General features: G+C 28.1%; 1 protein-coding gene across 1 annotated transcript; it reads right to left on the bottom strand.

The window, feature by feature from the left end:
- Positions 1–466: 466 nt before the first annotated feature.
- Positions 467–22718, bottom strand: LOC136988808 (uncharacterized). The gene is made up of 5 exons (XM_067286771.1): positions 22578–22718; positions 2203–2556; positions 1782–2096; positions 1467–1679; positions 467–1390 (listed from the first exon to the last, which is right to left on the bottom strand). The coding sequence occupies exons 1-5, from the start codon at positions 22651–22653 to the stop codon at positions 1311–1313; spliced, it is 1038 nt and encodes a 345-aa protein (XP_067142872.1). The 5' UTR covers positions 22654–22718; the 3' UTR covers positions 467–1310.
- Between the last annotated feature and the right edge of the window lie 328 nt (positions 22719–23046).

Raw genomic sequence — 23046 nt, 5'->3', positions numbered from 1 at the left:
TGGTCTCAAAAATTCCAAGTTTTACAAATGTTTTTAAAGTAAAAGATATATGTAATAGTCCTGTAATATTTACTAATCTGTTTTTAAGCTTGATCTTTATAACAGATCGTTTCCTGTTAAGATTTTTTCAATATCTTTAATAAATATATGTTAAACGAATCGCAAACTTAAAAATTCGTGATATGTAATTTCACGGATCCCAATAATTCCGAAAAAATTTAAAAAGCTAATTTTCTTTCTAAATAATATAAGTTTCTTATTATTTATAGAGCCAGTAAGACGTACAGGTCGACTCATACTACTGAGATTAGATATATACATGATGCGAAAATATTAATATTAATAAACCTATTAATAAAAAAAAATTCTTCTTGAATTTTAAAGGTATTTTTAAATACTTTATTCTATTTTTTTAATAAAAAAATATATAAATGGCTTTGAGAAAAGGAAATAAATAAACAACAAGTTTTTAAAATAAAATTTTATTTCATTTTTCATCACCGAAGTGAGGATTGTCTAACTCCAACAAAGTTTTATAAATAATTGAATACTTTTCAATCACGTGCTTTCGGGCAGTTAAATATTGCCATTTGTTCCCATTTTCATTAGTTTCACAGACAGGAAATTGTAGGAAACGTAGAACCAGAGTATATCGTGACGGGATCGCTTCACAAAACCAGAAATTGTTGATAAAACATGGAAGGCAAATATATGACACAATTTGGAATGGAAATTGAATTCTAATTTCAAAAAATTAAAAAGAAATTTCCCAAAAACTATTTAGAGTAGAAAGTAACGTTTTATATATTATGCATACATTATATTATATATATTTATATATTGCATTTTTACATTCAATATACATTTTTACATGATTTATTTACAATATACACAAACAACAGAAAAAGTCTGCTATTTGCTTTAAACTATTTTATGATATTTAAATTAATAATAATCCTCGTGATCGATAAACTTCACCTTTGCATATAAACCCAAATATTTACTATAAATATATGTATATATTAATTATAAACAAATATAATAATAATAATCATAGATTTTACTCATTCCTAGTCATTAAACAATGACATTTTCAATTTTTTTTGTTAATCAAATTAAAGAAAATCTTATTTTAATTCCTGAATCGTTTAACGTCGAATAAAACATCTGTTGTGGGTCCCTTATCGACCGATTACGATTTCTTCCTGCAAAACCGGAATTACGATCACACGACCCTCTATGACGTCGGCACTTCAAACTGTGACGTGTGAGCCGCCTGTACTTGTCTTGTCGGATTTTTATTGGCGATGTTACGTCACTAGAACCAGAATTATCACAGCAAATACCACGGTTATGACATTCGAGGTCGGAAAAGATGCTCGTCCGTTACCTGAACAAAAGTAATTTGATTTGAATAACACGAATATTTAATCAAATAACTGTATTTTATTAAATAAATTTCGTACTGCATTGCGGTTTCTTCCATTCAGAAGCTGTCGTTTTCGTCGACCACGTTCCGTTTCTGCATTTTAGAACTGGGTTTCCGATCAGATTGAATCCATTCAGGCAATGATAAGTGGCAGTGGCCCCTTCTCTAGGCATCCCCCAACAACTAGTTTCTTCAGATATATTGAAGTAACCATTTTCGATCACCGGAGGATACGACAGACATCCCGGATCTAAGAGGAAAACAAAAATGTTGCGCCTTACAATCGCTCTTCTCTACAAAACATCGATGTTTAAAATACAAGTCGAATTTAAGGATTTTACTTTCTACTTACCACCAAATAATTTGTGACGTATTCCGTTTCTCCACTTAGTTCCTAGAACTATGACATAACAACGGAAGGATATATCTGTGTAATTCAACCAATCGCGAACGTTGAACCATTTGGAAAAAGTGATGTCGTATGTTCCGTTATCGGAAACCATAACCCTATCGAATGTCAAGCTGATCAAGTAACTTCCGGTCAGTTCGTTATATATTCCACAGGCGGGTGATGGTTTAGGAAACATTCCACGACATTTCATGGATACTCGCTCCGTGCACGTTATCATATCCGTGTGAGTTTCCCAGTCGTTCTCTTTACACGAATCTACGGCAAAGCGAAAAATCAATAAATCGTATATTTAAAAGGGTATATTGATCCGCGATCGATCGATCGTCCGAAAGTTATTTTGTTAATAATTCATAATACTCACCCACAATAACAGTAAAGTAGAAATCGTATTCTGCAGATTTAATGTTTGTCTGAACTTTACAGGTATATTCTCCTTCCATCTCCATATGTACTTTAGTGATGTAAATTGTTCCGGGTGAGTTGTTGTTTAAGTCCACTCGACCCTCGAATACTCCATAGGCAGTCGGTGGTTGGTTCCATTTCCAAACATACACGTCGCGACCGTTTTTGTTCCATCTGACGGACGTCACCTTCTCCGCTTCTCCCTCGATAACATAGTCGCAAGTTAGAGTTGCACCCTCCCCGTGCAGTGCATATTCCGTCTTATTGCTGTCGGATAGTAAACGAATGTCTTTTACTGCCACACACAATACCTCTGCCAGATGGAAAAAAAAAAGACAACAGTAAACATTCGTTAAATATCGTAGAGTTGGGCGCATTCTGCAAACTGAAAAACGTTATTTACAAATGGAAGTCATATAAAAATTATACGATGAATTTCTATTGGCCATTTATATAAATTTCGCTGTAGGACAGTTATGTAAGTTTTATGAGTCGTTTTGCAAGAAGAATATTTTGAAACCCATCCTAAATATTAATGAATAGTGCCATTGCGTGTCAGAATGTCTCCGTTAAATGGTTAAAGAATAACTAAGAGATGGTTGCGATAATGTGATTTATTTCATTTCATTCGGCTGGAAAATAGTTCCTTAACTATTCACTACGTCCATTGATCGAAATATATTTAAACTTATTGGAAGAATGTCACTAAAGTAAGGCTGAGAAATGAGGATATTTTAAAACTAATTTTCTCTCTGATGAGAAATGTTATTCATTTAGAAAATGTAATAATAAAAGTTACGCATTTTTATTTATTTAAATGGATAAATTTTTTATTTTTTTCCTCTCTCTCTCGAATTTTTATTATCTTACGTTATCTTCGTTATATCCTAGCAAAACTAAAAATAAAACGATTTTAACTTTCGATCGTGATTCAAAAATTAAATAACCTTGGAGTGAATAAAATCGTGTAGTCTGGGCAGATGTTTTTCTTTTGACCTTTGACCCCTCGTGTTTCGAATTATGTTACGTTATATAATATTTCGTATAATTATAAGTTTAAGAGAAGTTGAGGATTCATATACTTTGAAATTTTTTATATATGTAAACATTTTCAGGATGATTTTATACCGTAAAATTCCTTAAAATAAGATTTCAGAATAATTGTTAAGAGAAGAACTTAAGTCGAATTTCATGACTTTTGGAGAAAATCCAAGCTAAATAATTCCATCTATTTAAAATCGTATACGTGACAACGGTTGAAAACAGATTTATTTTCATAGATTTAAAGATTGTTTTTATGTTAGAAATAAGAAACCAGCAGAATGCATTCTTGATAAAGAAGATAAATAAGACGAAGAGACATCACACACGAATGCCTTATTACAACATATAAAATGCCAGAAAGGGAAAAATAACCGCAGACCTAGAAAAAGTCTAATTTAAATACATAAATCGATATTCGTGTGAATAAATACGTTATCAAAATAATCTATAAAAGTCCACCCACTTATTGTAAAAAATTTTACATTGTTTTAAAAACATCGATAGATAAAATAATAATAATAAAAGATAGCTTAATATGTTTTTAAGCAACTTCATTATTAAATTGTAGAAAATTTATCGATTTTAAATCGAGCGAAAAAATTAACATACAAAATAAAATATTTTATATATTATTTTAAATAAAAATATCTTTTATTAACGTTAATCTTTTTGTATAATAAACTAATCTTTGACATCTTCATCACCGATATTAAAGTATTAAAAATGTAAGAATTGTGGTTGACGCCAAATCAGATAAAAAGGAAGAGTGCGATTTCTACATAGAACTTGTTCGTCTGTGAGTGGGCAGACAAATACATCAAATGCAATTAGTAGATTATGAGAGAGTAAAATCTCCACAGATTATTGCGCTTTTCAAAATCCACGTCTACACTCCACCCTCCCCGTATTCAAGATCAATATTTTAATATTATGAAGTTCTTAAAGCTATGAATGGATGTGTATTGTGAGTAAAGGTATTATGTTTCTCGACCTTCTATCGATGTATATACAAGGATAGAAGGTCGGAAAACAAATATATACTAATAAGAAAACGGTATATATTTCATTAAATTAAGGTTCTAAATTATTTTTAAATACCTTTTTCTATCAACTGTATGCTTATATTAAAAATAGGATTTTCTTATTCCGAAAATCTACCCACGAAATCTTTATAATCCGGCAAATTCCTGAAAATTCAATTTTACGATGTTCTTAAATTATCAAGACCGAGTTTTAAAGCGTTTTTTTTAATTCTTAATATAACATAAATTTGAATTAAGTGAATCTATTTTGAACTTTTGGACAATTAAATATTCATACAATTTAAAAGCGCATAATAAAATGTTATTTTGTGTACTCAGTGAGAAGAAAAGGTCGAGAGTTAAGAAGAAAAAAGGACAATCGCAATACAATAGAATAAAGAAAGAAAATATATATCTGACGGATGAAAAGGTAAAGAGAACACGACAAGAGAAATAAAAATAGAAAAGACAATACAAGGTACAAGATAACATCGCGCTAACGATAAAAATGACAATAAACACTCCTGAAGCAAAATCAGAAGAAACTGTCGTAATATGTGGAATCTTCACCCGATATAATCAATAATAGGTACATATAACTCGCTTTAATAACATTTAATTCTTCAGTTTCTATAATAAATAAATGAATAAATAAAAAATCCTGTCCAATCTGGATAAAATCGTTTACATCTTACTCTCAATAATATTAATAAATGGAGAAATTTTAATTTAAAAAAAAAAAAGACTCGATATTTTTGAATCTGTAAATCGATTCGAATCGAGAAACAAATCGATTTTTTAGAGCTTCAAAAACAAATAAAGTCTGTAAAATGTCTATTGCTAACAAATTGCAGACATTTCTTCCTTTCGTTAATCCGAAAATAATTGCATATTTTTCGTGAATTCTGGAAATTAATTATTCCATTTTTCTTTCAGATAATTAAAATTTGTCGACTAATAACAAAATCATACGCAATAAATATTGTTTCCATCAATTAAATACGATTATTTTTGTAATTGGAGCAATGCTTGGCACTTTTCCACTCTTTGATATCAATCTGGACATTATCCAAGAGTATGTCGGATGCTTGTCTCGCCGACTAAATTATTACGTCAATCGATAGCACTTTATTAAAAGATATATATGGAGTAATAATAAACTTTGACGTATACAGGGTACGTACATCTGGTAAATTTCTTTTGTTTGATAAAATTGTTGAATTTTAACTAGAAATTCTTCAAAATCGATCTCGATATTGTACTTCTTACCTTTTCCGGTTGTCATGGAAACAGCTGGGGCCTTCGTGACGTCATTCTGACGTTATTTCTACCGAAAGATTTGTTTACGTAGGGGAAAATAAGGAAACGTTCATCCGACTCGTGCTCTTCTTAATTATTCAATTATATCTTATATTAAAATGGTTAATTAAAACAATGTCGTTTATGATCCTTCACGAAATTATGACAGAAAATTATTTTTAAAACACCACAATCAAATTTACAGACGTGTGTCATCAGTACAAAAAATTACGAAAATATATAATAAAATTTAAAAACGCAATGAATTTCTCGTTACGAATACATAAATTTGACGTATTTGATAATTACTCCGGCAGAATATTATTTCTGTAACGTTAAAAAAAAAACTGTTCACGAAGCGTACAAAAACCGCATGAATTTCATTTAAAAGTCAACTCAGAAAGAAATGAAATAAATTACATAAATTAAAACTAATTAATAATATATTTTCTGAAAACGTCTATCGTACTACATCGGAAAAATTAATATAAAAATTACAAATTAACATTCTTTAATTTAATCATTTTTATTCAAATGTCAAACTTATAAAAACGTGTTTACGATTTGTAAAATGAGTCATTATTTTATTGTTCAAACAATACAATAATCTCCTCGACAGCCATTTCTAGGTCGCAGACAATTAATATATCAACGAATCTTTAATAACAGATTACAACATACACGAATCTTACGTAAGAAATATATATAAATATATTGAATTCCATTCATAAAAATACAATAGATAACTTTAAAACTTCTCTTTTTTTCGAATTTTTACACATAAATAATTACTTGTTATATATTATAGTTTAGGATTACAACGAGTCTAAGTGCACGAATTCGTTTTCAAATTCTATTCTTTATTGAAATATTATGGAATAAAATTGCGTTACGAAATAGGAATATTATGCAAAGCCTTATAATAATGTAAAAGGAAATCTTGTCGTAAACAACGTATTAAATATCAAATCCTATAATATATTGAATAATTCTTACGATTTAAAAATAAATCAAGTTCTATATTTTATCAATTTGAAATCTTAACTTAGAAGAGAATTAAAGCATGAATAGATTATAATATGAACATCGATCTTATAGTGAAAGATTATAATAATATTCGAATAAAATATATTACATAACATTCTAATTGAATTTCAAAGTTTATTTGCCGTAGATTTGTTTAATATTTCGTTTTAGTATTAGTGTAATTACATTGTGTTGTCCTAAAATATACCAAATGGAAAAGTCGTATAGGGTTATCATTTATTTTCATCATTTAATAAAATAAATAAATGGAAAAAATTCCGGCGAAGAAGATTAGATGGGAGGGAATCTAATACTCTAATTTCGGTAGGTTCCCCAAGAGAAAAGCCAGACCTCTGCTAATCAGCAATGAGTTATTTTATTGAAAGAAGCCTTCGCGGCACAGTTCTCGCATTAAGTAAAATATTATAATTGTAACGTTAAAAATACTACATTAAATAATACGTTGCGAGAAAAGTAATATTTTTAAAAATCGTGAAAAGTAATAAGCCGCATTCGTGCTAAATTGGCAGGAATGTTGACTTCTGATATTTAAAATAAAGAAAAAGAAAATCTCAATTTATTCCAAGTCTTTCTATTATTGTGAATTGCAGATTCAGCGCCTTTACTTATTGAGAGTTTTCCAATATCTTGTTCGATCGTAATGATACGAATTTAGAGAATTATCATTTAAAATGTGTATGTAATTAGAAAAGTTCTCAGACTGCAATCTTTGTAAAATGCATGTAATCGGTAAAAGACGGTTCCGAACGGGAGTCAATTCAAATGTTTAATAAAATAAATTACAGAATATTAAACATTCTGCATTGTGTTATAACTTTTCATTTATTTATTATACTTTCTCGTATTATATTTATCACAAAACATTAATTTCTTGCCTTTTCTTTGTTATTAAATCTGTACATTCGTTCTCGTTATCGGTTATTAATTAAGCAATAATGTAAATTAAGTCAAAATAATTCCATTTCTATTGTTACATCTTTGTCGCCTGTCCCCGGTTCCATTTATTAACCTAGCTAATCGTTACTCTTTCTGTTCTTACTGGATTTCTATTACTTTTGCGTACTTCATTCGGTAAAACCATTTTAAAAATTACATTTGGTCGATTAATTTCACGCGGAGCTATTTTATTTTCAAGATTTAAAAGTGAATATAAAGTTTGCAGCCAAAGTTGAAAGATATTTATATTTTTATTGTCAACAAATCAGTATTTTAATAAAAATCATTTATAAAACTAATTATAAGTCCAATATAAAACAGAAAAATGTTGGCTACAGTAATATTTTTTCGAAAAAGAAATTGCAGTTATTCTGATGGCCATCCGTAATATTATTTTCTTTAGCAACAAAAGTTCTCTACAGACGTACAGTACAGTACATAGAATCGTCTCTACCTTTGATCAATTCAATTCGTGGAAGTGAATCTTACGTTCCTTTTTTTGAAATATAAAAGCATCAAAGCTTGCATCAAAGCTTTTATATTTTTTTGAATATAAAAGCTTTGATGCAAGAAATAAACGTATATAAATTTATAAGTCATGTTCCTGTGCACAATCATATCAGTTTAATAATTTATTACTTAATTTCTTATTAAGAAAATGAATCATCATCATCTACAGTCGAAAGATGATAACGCGCTGCATTCTAATTTAGAATGATAACTAAAATTAATTCATTACATGATGAGGGAAAACAATTTAATATTTATGACAGAAATCTTGAAAGTGTTTTTCCAGGATCTAATTAGGATTGCATTATAGTTTTTAATCCAGGATTAAAAACTATGATGCAATTAATTGTCGGCAAGTTTTTAAATTAAATTGCTTTGTTTTTATGTTTTTAAATTAAAAAAGAAAAAAATAAATAAAGCTTTAGTTTTGATATATTTTAATTTTATTTAGTAGTAATTTATTTAATTTTATTTAGTTAATTTATATTTTCATTCATTTTACAATGTTAAACTAAAAATTATTTTAAAAGATTGATATAAAATGCCAAGTGATCGTAAAAAGTACCCCTGTTTAACGTTGTCTGGAGAGATACTTGGCAGTCCCAATGCAGTCAAATCTGGTATAGTGACATTTCAGGATGTGCGGAAGACATTTCTGTAAAATAAGTACCAAAATTCATCACTGTGGCACTTTTAGTGCTGCAAGCATCGAAGAAGCAGTTTCTTTTGCTTAATCGCATGTGTTGCAGCCAGGTTTAAGATATAAAAGTGGTCACAACTGTTGAATGTCATTCTTATCGGCTATGATGGTCATCATCTTGTCGGAACACGCCGTTCATTGTCTTCAGGTTTTACACTTTTTGAATGAAGAACACATTAATTTTACGAAAATGTCTTTCACATGTCTCGAAATGTTACCATATCAGATTTGGTTCCATTTGGACTGCTAAATGTAGATCTATTTCTATACAACGCTGAATAGAAAGGGATACTTTAGTTACGATCATATGGCTCTCAAAATTAGTACTCGTTTTGATAATATTAATGGTGAAGATTAGTTAAAACTAATCTAATCATCTTTTCCTACAAAATATTTTAGAATAAAACCAACGTTGAGAGAAACAGATTGATCAAAAGTGTGCATAGGTAGTCTACTATATCTTGTAAGTTTAATTATTTGAGCATAGTTTTAACGGTTGCTTTGTGAAGTAATGCTTATAATATCAAATTATTTCAATTAAAAACATTCATTTAAAAAACCAAACTAATAAAGAAAAAGTAATTTGATGATAATTTAAAAATTTGTTAAAAATACAGTACTATATAGTAACAGATTTGTTTAGCTATCAAAATAATTTGATCGTCGTAATCTGAGAACACATTGAAAACTACTAAACAAAATTGAAACGAAACTGATGCGTAGATATCAGAAGAAATTAAAATTTAAATATGACAGAATGTTATTGACAAAATATCCAAATTCTCCCACCGAAGTCACAAAACAAGTTATTACATGTAGCCTATATATATTTATTTACAATGTTATTTTCCTTCGTAAATAATACTTTGCAATACTTATCATTATTTATTGAGCTTGCTTAAAGTTTTCAATATTTCAAAGCAAGCTTTAGTTCTTTTTTTTTTAATTGATACATAAATTCTATAAATTATTTACACATATTTTTTATATTTGTCCATATTATATACTGATATCGAATCAACATTTTAAAATATAAACTACTTTCGATTGATTTCATTAAAGATTAGACTCTAGTTATTGAAGATTAAGGTCATAATCTATCATATTTTAAATATTACGTATTTACCAAATGCTTTTCAGTTTATGACTAATAATTTTACTTTTGGGAATTTAGAGCTGATGACGATGGATCAATCTTTGGTTTTTTTAAGAGTTAAAATTCACCATTTTTACATTAAAAAAATAAAAGTTTGATGTATTCAAAATAAAAATATTAATTAATTAAAATTAAGAAAATTAGAATAGAATATAAATCGTTATTTTTAATTTTTTTATTTTGTGTATTTTTATTAAAAATTTCTACTGTTTTTAACTTTTATTATTAAATTACATTTATCTCTTATTTATATTATATATGTAATAAAAAATTATCAGCAAATTTTTTTTTTTATTTTATTACCGAAACTATTTGTTTATACACTAATACAGTAAGCAGAAAGAAAAATATGTTTTGAAAGAGAATCAAGATATATTCTTCTGTAGAATGAACATTTTATCTCTGCACTTTTAGAAAAAAGAAACAGATCTTTGGAAAATAAGTTACTGAGATACACCATAAAGTCTTATTCGGAATATTTATGCTGTTTTATCTGCTTTCGTGGCTATTGCAGTTCCATTCCTTTAATCAAATTGCATATATTCTGCTATAACGATATTAACTAAATTGAAAATTAAACGTTCAAATACAGATTTTAAAAAATAACTATAAGATTTCTCAATAATGAGAATGAGGAAGAATTAAAAAAAGTCATAACTTAAGACTAAATATAATAATATAATTGCGATTTTATTTTAATTAATCATTGAATTAACAATTTTAATTGAAGTAAAAATATATTATCGAGATTCGTGTATTTTTTGAGCGGTTTTTTCCGTCCTGTAGACACTAGGAAAGCTTTTGTTCGCATCTGTTGCAAGCCCACAATAACAGTGACAGAGTGGGGAGAGATAAGGTCCTACGTAAATGGATTGGACCAAGTAAAATCCGGGGTTTTCCGACCGCCCAGAATTGATCCCGGACCACTCAGAGAGGTAGGATGACTACTTAAACCCCTCAGTCATCTGAAATTTATATTAAAATCAATAAATAGTTACAAAACGTCTAGTCAAAACAACGTCATCCAATGCCAAAAACATCCAATTTCAGATAATTAAGTATATCAAAATATGACACGATATGATAGATTTGTTATCCCAAGTTAATCGATATCACAATGATGGAAGCGTGCTCTTGGAAAACTCGAAAAGAAATGAAAATTGTATTACTTAAAAACTAAATTTCTAATTTTGAAGAAATTCTATAAAATTCGTATTGAATGAGAAATGAGTTAATCAATAAATCTGTTAAATGTTAATATCTGATGTTAATTTGATAAAAATATAATATTTTGATCATAATTATTTTTGATAAAATACGAATAAAATATTAAACTTTTAAAATATTTATTGAAGTAAAATATTTATTATACATGTACAGGTACAGTACACATATATTGTATGTTTCTGTGCTATTACAGTTTATTATAATTGTAATTTCAGATCCATGTTGCAACCAGTGCTATGAATCCATATAACATGTTATTTATGGTATTTTCATGTTCTGTTTCCTTATTATTTCCCAGAATTTTATTGATAATACTTTTGAAAGCTTTCCGTATTCATTTTCCGAAGTTTTGGAGTACATTCTAATTGTTTATAAAGCAAAGATTTCTAATATCAGAGATTATATTTCTCTATGTTGTCTCAGAATCAATTTAAAATTTATACGGAATAAAATCACTCATCTTCTGGCTCAAATCAATGATAATATTGTCTAATCGGTCGGTTTTATACAGAGAGAAATGTATTCTCAAGGTTTGATTTGTTCCAGACGTGAATCTTCAATGCTTGAAATCAAGCCCAACTTTCTACAGTTAACGTTGAGACAGTGTTCTGTTAACCAATTTACACAGGAAAGATAGAAAATCTGTATAGAAAAAGCTGGATTATTGACGTAAAAGCGTGTACAAATTTTAAAATCACCACGAAATGTCAAATGATTAAAAATATTTCGATACTCTTAGACTCTTCTAATTGTATACACTGAGAGAGCAAGAAATGAAAATAGACATACGACTTTTTTTCATAAACAAATTGGTCATAGATATTTGTAAGAGGATTTTACTCGAGTTATTTAACTTTTGAACACTTTATAGGTGATAAAGAAACTCCTTTTCTTCATTTAACGTGTTGTTGTTACTAAGAAAAACGTAAGCCCTTTCTAATAACAAGAGCGTAACAGAATGAAATTTACGACACTCGAAGCAATTTCATAAAATGTTGTTTTGAAGAATAGTAAAATCAAATTTCAACAAAGCCTGGATTTATCTGTAATTGAAAGGTATCGTATCCAATTCAATGTTTCTAAAAAAAGATATTTTTTAAATTACAGAAACAATCAATAGTTTTTCAGAAATGACGACTGAAAACGAAGGCGATTCACAATTTATATACTTTGTATTTATTCTAATTATCTCCCTAACTTACTCTTATACTATTTAAACTAATTATTTTATACAAATAATTATAAAACATAGAATTATTCAGTAAGAAATTTGCTCCAGAATCCAAATAAATATCCACCACACACTCATCTAAAGTATTACAATTTACAGAAATAGGTCAAATTCTGCAGAAATGAAACTCCTGCTAGGCCTATAAAAGAATTTATAACATTATAAATATCATAAATCCAGAAAATATCAAATATCACGGTTGTTCAATAATTCCAATTTCGAACATGACAAATGCTCATCAAACTTTGATTCATCAAAATACACGCTGTTACAGATAATCGCATCTGATACATTTTTCAAATGATAGGACAATTATCAATTTCTTATAAAGTGGTCATTGATATAAAAACGGATCTAAGAGGGATTATAAAAAACAATTTTATTTCTTGGGGAAATATTAATACTTTTAATGTAGAATTTATAAACAAAAGAATATACAGTAGAACCTCCAACAACGGCCATTTTTTATGTTTCGTCAGTAGTCGTTGTTCAGAGGTTTGGCTGTATTTAATTTCTTAATTTATAAATTTAAATTATGAAACACTAAAATTTATCTTTTTAATGTTAATTTAGTAATTGATCATCGTTTACTTAGATTTCATTCGTTCACGATACAATGATAATACTGCTCACCCCAACGATAATATGAAAATAATACTGTTTAAAAACAAAATTACAAACAAATTACATGTATCTTTATGTTAATGCAATTTTTTTTAAACTTTACTAAAGATTTTCTGCAATTATCTGGAAAGACATTTTTCAATTCTTCGAAACTGGTTTATAGGTGATTAAAAAACTGCAATTGTAAATAACATTTCAAGATAGGTTAGTAGAAATGTCAACGAGAAACATTCAAAACCTGAAAAACATTTATATTATTCTCAATATTGAAAGATATGTATAATAATACTTATATCCTTACAATTACAATGCATTATACTATCGATTAGAAACACATCTGCCTTCTAAACACTTGAGTTTGAACATGCCTGAGCAATAAAGTTGGATACAAATTTACAGGAATCAAAGTTCACGTAGTATTATTCAACATACATTAAATTTCTACACAGAATTATGTCGAATAAAAGTCTGCACAATGCCCTTAAATTACAAATCAAAGAAGAAAGCTATCTCGGAGGTCGTTATTTTCGTACGCCTGAGCCTTTTGTAAACTATGATTATTATCTGCAAAAAAGAGAAATAATTTTTTGTGATATTTTCGATTATATCATTTATTTAGACGAACTTTTACGAGCTAGAGAACAAAAAATACAGAATCCAATTAGTTTTTGGCTGAAAGAGAGAAAAATTTTTCTCTCTTTCTGCCAAAAACTAATTGTGTTATCAAACCGATGTCGGATACATAGGTGAATATCATCTTACTTATTTTAAATTTCTTTTACGATGCATAATATATGGTTTATTCCGCAAACATTTTGCTCTAACGATAGCTTTACACTCCTGTCGCTATCGCTAGATTTGAATCTCTTCGTATTTTATTTATAGATTTTTTTTAATGTATTCTATAATGAGGTTATCATCAATCTATCGATTCTTGAACAAAATGTAATCGAATCGTAAGTGCATTTCAAAAAGTTTATAAATTTTTTTTTCTACAACCGAACAATTTTAATGGCTTAGAGAAGATTTAATGTCTTATAAAAGATTTTTCTTTTTTAGCCAAGTTTTTTTCAAGATTTAAAATACAAAAACTTAAAATTTTTTATAAGCGCTACTCAATTTAGTCTGATTCGACGAAATAAAATAAAATTATGTAAAATAAAAACATATAGTAAACTATATTTGTCTTCGTTTTTTCAATTTAATAAGCTTTCATCTTAAAAAATGTGAATAAATTTAATTTGGTTAAGCATATTTTAATCATTTAAATATTACGAAAGAATTGGAAATTTCATTTTATTAACTACATGTAAGACGTTGTGAGTGAAAGAGTAAGTTCGGATTAAAAGGAAACCTATGTAATAAAACTGAATGTTTAAGAATATATAAACAATAATAATACCAAAACTAAATATTAATAACATAAAAATTAATATGAGAAAGTCAATGATAAATAATGTGCAGAAATTCGTAATTAAGATAAGGAAGAAAAGAAAAAAATTATAAAAGTTCTTTTAATGTGAAATTAATTACAGAAACATGCCAAGAAATGCGACAAAAATACAATTCAAAAGCGAGAAAATTCGATATGCACATGGAAAATTTTATCATTGTTTTTTTTATTGTTTTCTTTTATTTTTAAATATTTAGAATTACAATCATATCTGCAATTCTTATAAAGGAAAAATTATTACCCAATATAGTTATACATTTCTCCAATTCTTTTGATTTGAGGAAATTGCAAACACTATATAAAATAACACCAGGTCATTTAATTATAAAAATTATTAATAATAGGGATATGCAAAACCGTTAGTTCTAAAAAGGAACGGACACTTCGGAGACAAAGATGACAAAACCAAACTTGGTCTTTCCGAAAGATTTTAAAAAGATATACTGACGCACAAAAATTCAAGTGTCATGCATGGTCAATACATTTAAGAGATATTTCGCAACAATCATCAAATTTTCACACTAAGATTACTTTCTGTGTTTACAATCGCTCGTCTATTTTCCGTTCTCGGCACCGAGATAAAAAAAATCCGATATGCAACGCATTTTTCTAATGTAGATATTCGTCAGGAAGGCCCACATTATTCAAAACATCATTAACGTTTTGCTTCGAACATGATATGATCTCTGTGAAAAATGCGAAGAAAATGCTCTTGCGTTTATGAAGTGTGTTCATATGAATGGCGTTTCTGCTTCGTTCATTGTTTGTAACACTTTCTGTACATCAAACAAGATTTCAAATGCGAGAGTTTTTCTCGCATTTGAAATCTTTGCATTACATTACATTTTAATAACTTATTCTCCATTTAGCAATTTCACCTAAATGTTTGTGCGCTAACATATATTTTTAGTCTATAATGGACCACATTTGGTTCTGCCACATTTGTCCTTGAACAGGCACATTTGTTCCAAGAACACTATTAAAGAACAAAGATGGCAGAACCAACATAGGAACAGTGCATAGGAATCGGTACTGGAATACATGGTACTTTACTCTTTGCTCACTAATCGTTACTAAGAACTCGTTATTAGGTACTCATTTCTCTTTACAAGTAGTAAATTAGATATCGCACTTTGTTACTCGATTACTCTAAAGAATTTTATAGATGTGTTTTATTAGACATTACACGGCACTTGTTCAATACTTAATAAATAAACTACTGAACAATACATCGTTTTCAACCTTAATAACTACGATAATTTTTACAATTAACTTTATTAATATCATGATGGTGTTCTCATCTAATCATAGCATTCATTTTTCTCACGAATTTCCAAATAAATTTCATATGTTTCCTCTTTAGTTGTTTAATAATTAAATTGATATTCCAATACTGAATATTGTAATTATTAGAAATTAAATAAAAAGATGTTCGAGTAGAATGCTGAGATAAGGTAACACAACGCATAAGCGATCTGCCAAAGATCTGACTCTCGGGAGGACTTACTATGGGGAAACTGACTTCTGTTTAGGTGTTAGATACCAGAAAACTCAACGTGGCCAGTCGTTGGTGAGGCACAAACTCGTGGCCAACTATCAGCGTTCAGTTTTTTTTTAATTATCTCTGCCAGTGGTGAGCAAAAAGGGATTGGTAAAAAAATATATATGACTGTAACAGAAATTTAAGTTATATTATAAATATATTTATAATATATAAAATTACAAGATGATCGGATGGTCAATGCGGGTAAGAGACTCTAGAAAACCTGAGATCGAATCCAGACGACCAACAAACTCCCAGGAAATTTTCACGGGCGATCAGTGCCGGATAGGTCAGACCCCTCCCTCCCCACACGATCGTCTCCATTGTGGGTCTGACCGAATACACAATTGATATAGAAAAAAAGTCCTCTTAGTGCGATACTCGTAAGATTCTCAGTCAGCGTCATTTGCAGCATTTCAGTTGAGATTAGACGTGAAGAAATATGTTTATTGGAGTGAATGTAAGTTCCTATCATGTTGTCAAATCGCAAATTTTGTCCGTATCGCGTAGCAAAAATTGCACATTCACACTACCGTGCGCGTCCGGTATTCGAAATGTGCCCACTGATGGAACAGATATTGTTTATGTTGCAACATGCTTTCATCAGCCTTGTACCATTTGAAATTTAATCATTATTAAGCGTTATATTTACATTATTAAATAAGTTTTCTAGGTGGCTAGTGATCTTCAAAATGCCATCGCCAAAATATTCCATAAGTAAAAATACAGGATGAATCTTAACCTTATGACGAACTTGTCTCATATTTCGCAAGAAAAAGTGTTCTTTTAATATATGATTGTAAATACCAACGAACTATTTAGTTGACATAAATGACATATTTACCAAACTGTTAACGCCAATACCTGTAGTTACTTCATCCTTGATGCACTATCAGCGACCTTTTTCTATTTAATATCTCTTTTGTTGGTCATGCCAAAGTCGGCTAATATTATATAAAAACATTTTATTATTAGCATGTGTAGCTTGCGTTTAAGTGAAAAGTGGATATTACGTATTAAAAATTTTAATATTGTCAAATGAGTGCCATTCCTTTGGTTCTCAAATCATTTTGTAATGATTTGATAATCAAGAATGATAGTTTTAAACTTTTTACAAAATGTGCATAATATTCACATTTTATTTTGCCTGAAATCCTCATGTTCGAAGGTGGAATATCATTGTTCAGTCGTGTATCACCCTGTTCCACTATTGGATGATATGCTGTTTTTGAAAAGTTAAATATTTTAGGGAAACCCACTTTTGATACTGACAAAATGTTAGCTTCAGAAGTTGGGCAATAGAAGTGCTGTGGCAGTATGTAATTAAAATTGTTCTCTATAGTTCAATTCGCAACAAATGATTGTAAACCAAAAAGTTCCGGATGCGAAAGGATCTTTCCGATGTAAAATTAAAAACATATATTTTTACAACTAAACTCTGTGTCTAATAAAATGAAATTAAAACATTTATACCAACATAAATTATTTACATTTTATTAATTAAATAAAAAGCTGTCATCGTAGAATAATTAATCATCAAGCGATCCATTCATCTGGAAATTTCCTTTGGTACAAATGCTATTACTAACTTCTAATCCAATTTTGATCATATGCTAATAACCCTTCATTAATAGACAGAACTTTTATAAAAATTCATTAATTCTTCACAATAATAATAATTCATAATAATTCTTAAACAGAAAAATATTTCGGTACTGCTTTAATAACTTGAAGTCGTTAAAATAATCCTAAATTTTTAATTTTTATGGTAATTTTCGAATAGCCCCTAAAACTTTCTCCAAATCCCTAATATAGTTCAATAGGCTACATTATACTCGGGATAAATTCGAATATTAAAACATTAATAGAAACAAAATTATATCAATATATATAATGATTATATGGCTTTATATTTCAGAAGTATTAAATTATAAAATAAAATACAATCATTGTTTGCAATATATTTGCAGGATAAGCAATACTTATTTATTCTCGTCTTATGTTGAGATTCGTTAACGAGTAACAAGGCGAGGAATTATTTTAAAAAGGAGCATTTGATACTTTCGGAACATCGAAAAGAGCAATAATTAATTACTCATTATGTAAACCACTAATTAATTGTAATTAAAAATTATTTTCGCAATTATAAAAACATTTTTTTAATTAATGAATTCCAGTAGAGTTGATGTAACTTGATTTCAGTAAAAAAAAACTGAAAAAATGTTATAAAAGAAAAGAAATCCTTAATTGAAAAACACAAAGTGATATGTTAAATTGTTGTTATTTATTAATTGTTTTAATATTCAAAGGAAATATTTTCAAAATTTAAATACTGAGACGTTGATAATGATGGTTTTTATTATTAATTGCATTAAATCATTGTTTTACTATTTCAATATTTTTAAGATACGCTTTGAGATAACTTTTAATAGAATAAAAAATTTAACTGATATTTCTGAAACGTTTCATGGATTTTTTAAATATATTTTTGAATTTATTAAAGTAATAAATTTTCAACAAATAAAGCTGTAAATTAATATGAAAATATGCTAATCTAAATTTCCAATTATTTCATGCATTAAATTTGCCATTCGATCTTCATACGAAATATTCAAAAATTTTCAATTAATTCAGACGACTTTCTATCGATAAATTATTTACTCTCACGTCAAAAAAATGTGTGTTTAATTTTCAAATATTCAATTTTTATGCCCATATTAATAAATTTCACTTGTATAATTTAAATTTTATATGTCACTTTTTTTCTTTTTAAAGATTACAATTTCTTCTATTTTTATTCCTATATATTTTTTCTTGAACTTTATCATCGCATAATATGAACTGTACTCAGCAATACAAGTGAATTATGATTGAAATTTAATTTTCTATTATCTATATAGTCAAAATTCCATCGTAAAATCAAGTTAATGGTGTTTATATTAATGTAAAATAAGTATGGTTCATCTCTGAGTCATATCCCTGGATATTAGGTCCTTCCCTCGACTAGGGAGAGGGGCTCATCAATAATTCTTTTCTTCTCGTCCAAGCTAACAATGAAGATTCTACGGATGAAGAGGAGCAGGAAGTGAATGGCTATCTACAACGACAGATGTCCAGATAATAGATTTTTTTCCGAATTCGTTGATGATGTTGGAACATATCTACAATTTCAACACCTCTCATTTTATATTTTACAAAATGTATTTTTTTTTTATTTTTATTTTGCTATTAATTCTTCATTAAAAGAAAATGAATAAAATTTCCCATTGTTAGAAAGTTTACAATAGAGAATTAATATTAAATGAAATGAAGGAATGTAGTCAAATAAATAAAAAAACATTATTTTAAATCAATTATTTTATCCAAAATCAATTAAATTTATATATAAAAAATGTTAAAATAGTTTACATTTAACTTAAAATTTAAATGATCATTATCTAGTAAGCTATTTATAATTTATTTGTCGGTAAATAAATCTAATTCTTAAGCACGATAAGTAGTAGTTCTACCGTTCTGAAGATCCGGATTTAAATTCGATCCGGGTTTTCGTGAGATTTTTTTAAAAATAGTTCGTGTCTGAACTTCCCCCCCCTTCATCTAAACTGGCCAACGTTATTGCGTATGAAATATCTGCATAATGGGAAAAATTGAGGCCAGACGCAATGCATTCTGCTCTTAATGTCGTGAAATTCTTACGAAAAAATCCAATTTAATTCTTTTCATTATTATGACGTTAAAATGAACTAATTTCAAACTGAATAAAATTCATATAATAGTTTTTGACACTATTAAAAAATATTTTTAGAATGTATTGTCTCTATGCACCATGTATAACCTAATAGAATAAATATGAATAAATATATTATATATATTTTGTATAATTTTTAAAAACCTTAAAAACAGTAAAAACTTAACGTTGCGTAATTATATATATATTATATAATATATAATAGATTATTTTAATGGTATTTAATCACAATTAAGATTTATAAGGACTGGAACAGGCAGTCAATTCGATTTCTCTGTCACGCCTAAATGTTGCTTTTAACTAAAGAAAAAGAATTGTTCGCTACTTCGAACTCCCAATGGGATTTCAATCCAATCCAAAAAAGTTACGCTTTATTGTTTAGTTGAAAGCAGTTTCCGAATCAAACATCACAAAAACTGACAAGCAATGTTACAAACTTGTAAACTTTGTGTTAATAATCTGACATCATAGAATTAGATAATAAGAACACCAATAAATTTAACTATTTTACAGGAAATTCTATAAAATCAATCTATTTATCTTCGTTATTTATCGTATAAACTATATCGTAATTAAATCAATTATTATTTTTTATTGAAGCCAACATAAAAATTACACCATAAAATACAGATAGGTGTAATTGTGTAATCTTCTTTATATGACTCTTCCTCAAAAGTAACAATTATACATACAGTAATTCCTCACCACATATGAGAGATTGTTAAAAAAACAGACTGTCATTTATAACTTTTATTTCAATATTTTAATTTTATTTTAACTTTTATATTTTATAATACTGTAACAACTAGCTAATACTGTAATTTTTTTATGAAAACGAACAGTAAGCAATTATGATTACCTGAAAATATTTTTATCCAGAAAAAGTGCTGAAAATCTTTAATGGATGAACATATATGAAGAATAAAAGGTCCAAAACGAATTCAAGAATTAAATGCAGAAACTGGATCGTATACATGCCGTAAACAACCATAAATTCTTTAATAAATAACGTTTCCAACCTTATTCAAAGACTTTCATCAGGCTATATTACTTTAAATATCTGAAGACAAGGTAAAGCGCAAGGTATTCGGAGCAACGAAGCCTAATGAAGACGTTTGAATAAGGTCGAAACGTTATTTATTAAAGAATTTGTGCTGGAATTTGTGGTTGTTTACGGTTCTATTAACGAATGCAAGTTGCAAACGAAGCTGCAGCCACTATAATCTCGTTATTATCATGGAAAAGTTACATTTCGTTGGTTAGTGATAATCATAACAACATTCCTGGAAACAGAACAAAGAAACACCTGAATAAGGCAAAAAGTTTCATTTGAAATAAGTGCATGCCTAGACTTGTGCAAATGGTCATATATCATAGGTTGATTTGTATGAAAGAGACCAAAAACATATGTTCACATATTGGAGATGGCACATATCAGAGGTCCGCGTTCTATGTAAATCAATAGAAAAATTTTGGGGACTTTTCTGCTGGTCATAAATGGATACAAATTAAAGATGGCCATAAAGGGATATTTTATTCTACTTACATTACATAACAGAATTACGATCGCTTATTTGAAATCGTTCGTTTATATTCTCATATTTTAATAAGTCAGTTTCTATATATTTTTCTCTTATATCGATTCTATTAACTTCTAAATCTATATAACTTTAACACCAAATCAATACTTTACTTCATTCGATTAAGTGTTTCAATCAACTTCCCAGCATTTATTCTTGACTATTCCTTTACTATAAATAGAATTCCTCTGGAATTTATCATATATTTTATAAAACAGTTTGTAATATTCTATTAAATAAGAATGAAAAATTTCAGTCACTTTTAATATAGTTTTCCCCCTTTTTTAAATATGAAAAAAAATTTATATTAAGAAAAAATTATGGCATATAAAATGGCCAAGAGAGTAGAATATTAAACTAATTATGCTAATAATAATGTAATGCTACAAATTTAAATAATACAAAATTCAATGATTTAAAAATAAAACAAGAAAACATTTTGCGTCTTAAAAGTATATAGGACAAATTTATATCATTATATATAAATACGGAGCGAAGCTATTTGCATATATTAAATCCTTATATATTCACGAAAGAATAAATAATAATAATAATACAAAATATATATTATTTCTCCATAATTAAATATTAAATGGATTGCCATAATTTGCATAGAATTGTTACGTAATTCGATAACAGAAATTTGATTATAGCAAGCAAAAGCAATACAATCAATCAGAATTAAATCGTTTAAATATTCATGACAAAATGTCAAGAAATCAGAATGTACAGAATTTGTCACATGAATGACGTCAAAGGACCGAGAGATTCTCAAGAATGTTTGTTTTCGATGCAGTTGCGTATAGGATGGAGAAAAACTTCATTTTATGAAATAAATATATTGAAACCTATCGAATTTATTACCTATTATTCGTTAATAAAATTTTTGATCTTTTTCTAAATAAATAAGACAAATCTTTACTTAAAAAAAAGTTCCGCTAAACTGACGTAATGACTGCTTATTAGACAGAGTTACGTGTAAAAAATGCATTAGCGTGTGAAAAATCAATTTATTGTATAAAAATTAGAGCTATCGAAGCGGAAGATGACGAGGATACTAGTATAAATACCCAGCATGACAATACTTCCGCCTCGTACTAATCAATAAACTATAGAAGCAGACGAAATACAACTACAGTAAGTCCTTTTAAATTCGATTGAATCATTTGTCAACCAACCGCCATCTCAGAGGAAGATTTAAAGCTTTCTCTCACCTGAAAACAATAAGAAGTGGATGGTGAGCTTACTCCACATCACAAGAGGCAGGTGACCAGCCAGTCTGGCCTGCATAGCTCGTCCACAGGCGGAAATGCCTACACCAATTCCCCTTCTCCACAAATCCCTCCAAAAACAAATAACTTCTCTCGTCGACGCTAGATGGCGATATTTAAAAGTAACCGCTATTGGTCGATAGGCCGTCGTGACGTCAAACGTAAAGTTAATAAAAATTTGAAAAAAAAAAAAGTTCTTTTATACAAAAACGTTATTTTATCGATATTATTATTACGATATACCAAAGTTTCTTTTTTTACGTTTTACATATTAATAATAATTAAAATATTTAATATATAAAGAAAAATATTTATTATTTATATATTTTTCTTTTTAATTTCAATTTAATTACTTCAGATGGCGCTTCTTTAAAAAATATGTTTAATTTTAAAATAAATGAATTTAAAAATT

This window comes from Centruroides vittatus, unplaced genomic scaffold (assembly GCF_030686945.1).
Source record: "Centruroides vittatus isolate TY-2023 unplaced genomic scaffold, ASM3068694v2 scaffold_386, whole genome shotgun sequence".
Lineage (NCBI taxonomy): Eukaryota > Metazoa > Arthropoda > Arachnida > Scorpiones > Buthidae > Centruroides > Centruroides vittatus.
Note: the sequence above shows the minus strand (reverse complement) of the source record. Positions and strands in the feature narration are given on the sequence as shown.